The sequence below is a fragment of the Grampus griseus genome, assembly GCF_964374135.1.
Source record: "Grampus griseus genome assembly, chromosome: 9".
Lineage (NCBI taxonomy): Eukaryota > Metazoa > Chordata > Mammalia > Artiodactyla > Delphinidae > Grampus > Grampus griseus.
In genome coordinates this window covers 80,255,595-80,262,191 of record NC_139003.1, presented here as the reverse complement: position 1 = coordinate 80,262,191, position 6,597 = coordinate 80,255,595, and the positions used below count along the sequence as shown (strand labels likewise).

General features: G+C 38.0%; 1 protein-coding gene across 1 annotated transcript; it reads right to left on the bottom strand.

The window, feature by feature from the left end:
• Positions 1-707: 707 nt before the first annotated feature.
• On the bottom strand, positions 708-2,259 carry LOC309827328 (ras GTPase-activating protein-binding protein 2-like). The gene is given in 2 exon segments (XM_082661930.1): positions 708-1,417; positions 1,421-2,259. Coding segments are annotated over 2 exon segments (1,347 nt in total). The 5' UTR covers positions 2,216-2,259; the 3' UTR covers positions 708-865.
• Between the last annotated feature and the right edge of the window lie 4,338 nt (positions 2,260-6,597).

Here is a 6,597-nt window from a genome sequence, read left to right as displayed (position 1 = left end):
TTACATTACCAGAGAACAAAATACAGTAAAGACAATTTTCACTGTACACAGCTTAAAGAAAGGAAACGGGGGAGGAGGAGTGTGTTGAGCAGCCAGCCATCCCTGTACTGAAGAGGGGCAGGTAGAAAAATCTTAGATATGGAGCTACTAAATCTGGTCTAATATTCAAGACCATAGCATTTGAAGTTCGGATTTTTGTTATTTAGTTCATAACTAAATGATTTCCTTCTGGAATATACTTGTAGTCTTGTTAAGGTTTATGTATACACACGCTGGTCACAGCAAGCAGGTAAAAATGCCCTCATCATTTCACAACTATGCGCTACTGGAAAAAAAGATGAAAGATTTTTTCCCCTGTTGCCTCCTTTGCAGATGTCAATGTTAATGAGTTCAGAGTACCCATTAGTGCATAACAAGTTTCTGTTGGTTTGTATTTTTGGGGGGAGCCAAGGAAAAAGGCAAGATTCTCCAATTGCACAAATTGCACTATTTGTGTTTCCAACATTAATAGGCAGAAACAGTAACACTTAAACAAAATGTGCAGCAGAGGATTTTTTTTGACTCAAAGGACCTGAATTCAGTTGGGCATGTCCTTTTAAGTTCATTTTGTTGCAGATAGTTTAAGATATGGTCATTTCTCAGTCCTTAATTCTCCAAGTCTAGATTTATAAATTAACAATGCAAATCCTGTTGTAAAACTGGGGAAATAATGTCCACCTCAATTTAACTGATAACCAAAAGATGCTTTTCACATCAAAGAAATGATCAAAAAGGCTGTGTCACATTCCAAAGCCAAAAAAAATTAACAAGAATGCAAACACGATGAATAATGTACCACTGCCAAAACTTTGCCAACAGTGGAGCCTCAGCGACGCTGTCCTGTGAAGCGGCCTTCCATCTGCCCGGTTCCTCTCCCAGAGCCAAGTTTCTGTGCCATGCCACCTCTTGGAGGGGGTCCTCTTCCATCCCGGTCCCGCATCATTCCACCGCCCACTATTCCACGGGGACCACCAGGACCTCGATCATTGCGCCTAATATCCCTGCGATCATCACCACCACCTCGAGTGTCTCGCTCTCTGGCAGCTCTTGTCTTTTTCTCTTCCACGTTTAAACGTACTTCCCCTCGAAACATAATTGGTTTTGCAATTAAGATTCTCTGAACTGGTTCAGAGTCATGAAAAACCACAAAACCAAAATTTGGAAGCTTTCCCCCAACACCCTTGGTATTGATGCGAAGTTCCACAACGTTTCCAAAACTCATGAAGAACTCTTTCAGTTCATTTTCATCAATATCGTGTGGCAAGTTACCAACAAAGAGTTGATGACTATCTGGATAGCGAATTATTCTACGGTTATCAGCTTCATTCTGTTCAATATCTCCTCTGCCTGGTCTTGGTCCTCTAGGAGGGAAACCGGGTCATTCTCTAGGTTGCTGTTCACGCACACGAGGTGGCTGAGACTGAACTTCTGATTTAGCTTCCACTCTCGGCTTTGGTGGTTCCTGTGGCAGAGACACAGGCTCAGCGGGAGGAGGAGAAGCGGACTTCTCCTCTAAGTCCTCCAAGTTCTTCTCCTCCGCTTGCGGTTTCTGCTCTTCAGTCTTTGTTTCAGATTCTGGCTCAGGTTCAGGTTCATGAGACGATTCTTCCAATGGCTCCTTTATGCCATTAGTCACAGGGTGAGCTTCATAGTAACCACTGCTAGCATTTTCTTGCACAGGTTCTGGAGATGTTTGCCTTTCTTCTTGTTCCTCTTCTACTTCATCTTCTGATTCTTCATCAAGTTCTGGTTCAGAATCACCAAATACTTCATCTTCATAACGAAACATATCATTGTGAACATAAAACTTATTTGGAACAGATCCTTCAGGAGCCAGAACAAAGGTTTGCATAAACTTCCTCTCTGGCTGTCCACTATTAGACAGCAAACCCATGACCTGGACCACTACTCCATCACTCAAGGTTGCATGAGCATCCACATGACGAATTTTAGTATGACATTCGCTGAAGTTCAGAGATAATACTTTGTGGTGTATATCATTTTGGCCATAAACTGCCTCCTGGGGCTTTCCACTAGCATCTACTCCACCATGAACATAAGAAGAATTCCTGCCATAAAACCTGTGTAAATATTCTGGAGCTTTATTCAGCAAAGTATAATATTGCCTCACAAACTCCCGCCCTACAAGCAGCGGACTGGGCTTCTCCATAACCATTTCTTTGCTGCACAATGTCAAATGCTCCAACCAACAGCGGCGGCGGGTACGTCGCGCGGAGGTCGGCGGGAAAGTCGCCGAGGACCGGCTGCAGCAGATTCTTGTCGCTCGCCGCCCTCTCCCTCCTCCGACAAACCTCAGACTAAGTGAATTTTTTAAAATTTATTTATTTTATTTATTTTACTTTTGGCTGCATTGGATCTTTGTTGCTGTGCGCAGGCTTTCTCTAGTTGGGCAAGCGGGGGCTGCTCTTCATTGTGGTGCGTGGGCTTCTCCCTGTGGTGGCTTCTCTTCTTGCAGAGCACGGGCTCTAGGTGTGTGGGCTTCAGTAGTTGTGGCTTGCGGGCTCTAGAGCGCAGGCTCAGTAGTTGTGGTGCACAGGCTTAGTTGCGCAGCATGTGGGATCTTCCCAGACTAGGGCTCAAACCCATGTCCCCTGCATTGGCAGAAGGATTCCTAACCACTGTGCCACCAGGGAAGCCCATGACTCTTTTCTTGAAAACTGTCTCCATTTTGTTAAAAGCTACGGTGATTTTGACATACCTAGAAAGGCAGCAAATAAAATCCAGCACTCTCAGCTACTTAGGAGCCACCCTAAAATGGATGATTTTACTAACTGCCATTTCTCTTGGTGGGACACAGGTACCACAGGGGATCTATTTAATAAATTGATACTTCTGGAATATGGTGTGATCATATGTCCAAGACTTGTTCTGCCTCTATCTTTTATAATTTCAACCACTGCTATAAAGAGCCCTCACTAATTCCTAATGCCCATTTACTTCATAGAGTTTTAATCAGATATTTAACTAACTAGGAGGAGAGTCAGTTTTAAAAGAATTATACTCTTTTTATTTTATTTTATTCAGGGCATACAAGACTTCACATTTTCCTTCTGTAAAAGCAAGCTAATTAGAATGGTGAATGGAGTTTGGAAATAGAATTCCTGACCACCATATTTAAGGAATGTTTTTGCAGTTGATAAAACGGTATAAAAAAAACTTGAGCCCCAAGGAATTAATTAAAAGTGGATTATAATAATGAATACCAGGGCTAGAAAGGTCTTGTTAGACAAATCATTTTTAAATTATAATAATAATTAGTTAAATTCCAATAATTCTACTATATATATTACGGCATCCTTATTCTCATTTGTAAGGAGAATATTTTCTAGTCAAATTCATTAATTTATTTAAAAAATTACTGAACAAAACTTTTCAATAATGATTTCTTTTTTAAATAAACGTACTCTAAAGAAATAGTACTAATATCAAGAACTAACACAATTTCAATTGGATTTTTGACAATGATTTATCATCCTTGTTAAGTCTGTTGGATGATCACTTTGGTTTCAGCTCCATAGCAGTACAGAAAATTTACCTCTATAGTCAAAGTAGATGTTACTGTCTAGATTTTACGTCATGCATAACATGACATCACACATGATAATACATTGATACTAGAGAAAAGTCTAATTATTTAATATTACCTGGTAGTTATCATAGAAAATTTGGTTAAAAGTCAAGATAAGTATTATTTATGACATATGGTAACATCAATTCTGCTGAATTTGTGCATAAATTAACAAAATACCTGATTGTTATCTGGCAGCACTTTCTACTGAATTTTTATTAAATGGGTTCAAAATTAAGATAAATTTTTGGATCAGTTACTTCACAATTGGGCAAATTATTATTATTCCACAGTATATGATATAGTTGAATATGCTATTAAATTCTATTCCTTGAAATAAATACAGATATATCTACACCATTATGTAAAGCTGAAAAAGATATAGTGATTACATAAGGTGTACATAATATATAACCTGTAAATTCAGACCAAGGACTCTGGAAGTCCAAGGATCTGAGGGCTTTAAAATGTAAAGCTGCTCTATGTAAAATGCAAAATGTAAACCTTACTGTATCAATGTAGAATAATTATACTTTGATTATTTTTAATAGGAAAAAAATCAACCACATACAAAGCTAGTAGGAAGGTTAAAAGACAAAAGTAATAAAACCATCTATATCCATAATAAGTAGTTAAGGGACAAACAAAACAAAAAGATGTAAAATATGTCAAAAACAGTAAACATGGTGAGTGGGTAAAAATGCAGGGTTGTTAAAATGTGTTTAAACTTAAGAGAGCAGCAACTTAAAATAATCACACACACATATATGAATCACACAGTAACCACAAATAAAAAATCTGTAATGGATATGCACACAAAAAAGAGAAAAAAATTCAAACATAACACCAAAGATAGTCATCAAAATGCAAGGGAAGAGAGCAAAATAGGAAGAAAGGAACCACAAAAACAACCCCCAAACAATGAAGAAAATGGCAATAAGTACATATCTATCAATAATTACTTTAAATGTAAATGGACTAAACACTCCAGTCAAAAGACATAGAGTGCCTGAGTGGATGCAAAAACAAGACCCATATATATGCTGCCTACAAGAGACTCACTTCAGATTTAAAGAGAAACCTAGACCGAAAGTGACGGATAGAAAAACATATTCCATGCAAATGGAAATGAAAAGAAAGCCAAGGCAGCAATACCTATATGAGACAAAACAGACTCTAAACAAAGACTGTAGTAAGAGATAAAGAAGGACAGTACAAAATGATCAAGGGATCAACCCAAGGAGATATAACAACTGTAAATATTTATGTACCCACCATAGGAGCCCCTAAATACATAAAGCAAATATTAACAGCACAAAGGGAGAAACTGACAGTAACACAATAGCAGTAGGGGACTTTAACACCCCACTTACATCAATGCGCATATCATCTGGACAGAAAATCAATAAAGAAACACTGACCTTAAATGAAACATTAGACTAAATTGACTTAATACATATATATAGAACACTCCATTCAAAAGGAGCAGAACATACACTCATTTCAAGGGCACATTCTTCAGGATTGGTCACATGCTAGGCCACAAAACAAATCTCAGAAAATTTAAGAAGATGGAAATCATACCAAGCATCTGTTCTGACCACAATGCTATGAGACAAGAAATCAACTACAAGAAAAAAACTGCAAAACCCACAAACATATGTAGGCTCAACAATATGCTACTAAACAACCAATGGATAACTGAAGAAATCAAAGAAGAAATTTAAAAATACCTAGTGACAAATGGAAATGGAAACACAATAATGCAAAATCTATGGGATGCAGCAAAATCAGTTCTAAGAGGGAAGTTTAAAACAATATACGCCTAACTCAGGAAACAAGAAAAATCTCAAACAACTGAACCTTACAGCTAAAGGTACTAGAAAGAGAAGAACAAACAAAACCCAAAGTGACTAGAAGGAAGGAAATCATAAAGAGTAGACCAGAACTAAATGAAATAGAAGCTTTAAAAAAAAAGAGAGAGGGCTTCCCTGGTAGTGCAGTGGTTGGGAGTCTGCCTGCCGATGCAGAGGACATGGGTTCGTGCCCCGGTCCGGGAAGATCCCACATGCCACGGAACGGCTGGGCCCGTGAGCCATGGCCATTGAGCCTGCATGTCCGGAGCCTGTGCTCCGCAACAGGAGAGACCAGAACAGTGAGAGGCCTGCGTACCACAAAAAAAAAAAAAAAAGAGAGCAAGAAAATGTCAGGTAAACTAAGAGCTGGTTCTTTCAAAATATATATTTTTTAAATTGATAAACCTTTAGCCAAACTCATCAAGAAAAAAAAAGAGGCCTCAAATCAACTCAGAAGTAAAAAAGAAGTTACAACTGACACCAAAGAAATACAAAGGATCAAACAGATTACTATGAACAACTATATGCCATATGGTCATATGTGTGTGGCCAACAGAAAGATGAAAATATGCTCAACATCGCTAATCACCAGAGAAATGCACAGTCATAATTAGACATTTCCTAACACCTGTCAGAATGACTATTATCAAAAGATAACAAATAACAAGTGTTGGGAAGAAAAGGGAACCCTCATGCACCGTTGGTGGGAATGTGAATTGGTGCAGCCATTGTGGAAAACAGTATGGAGAGTCTTCAAAAAATTAAAAATAAAACTATCATATAATCCAGCAATGCCACTCCTTGGAATTTATCTGATGAAAATGAAAACACTAATTGGAAAAGATATATGCAGCCCTATGTTCATTGCAGCAGTATTTACAATAGCCAAGATATGGAAGCATATCTACTGTATCGCACGTACTGTTCTAAGCAATGGCATTTTATACTAAATTGACCTCAACATTAAACTCTTTGCGTATATCTGAAAATGTAAAATAAACAAAATATATGAATAAATTATATTTACCATCTATAGTTCATTTATCTTGCATAATTGAGGAGCTTTTTGACGTAAGATTGACTTGTCTGTGGTTCTGTGAAATAAATGCCTAA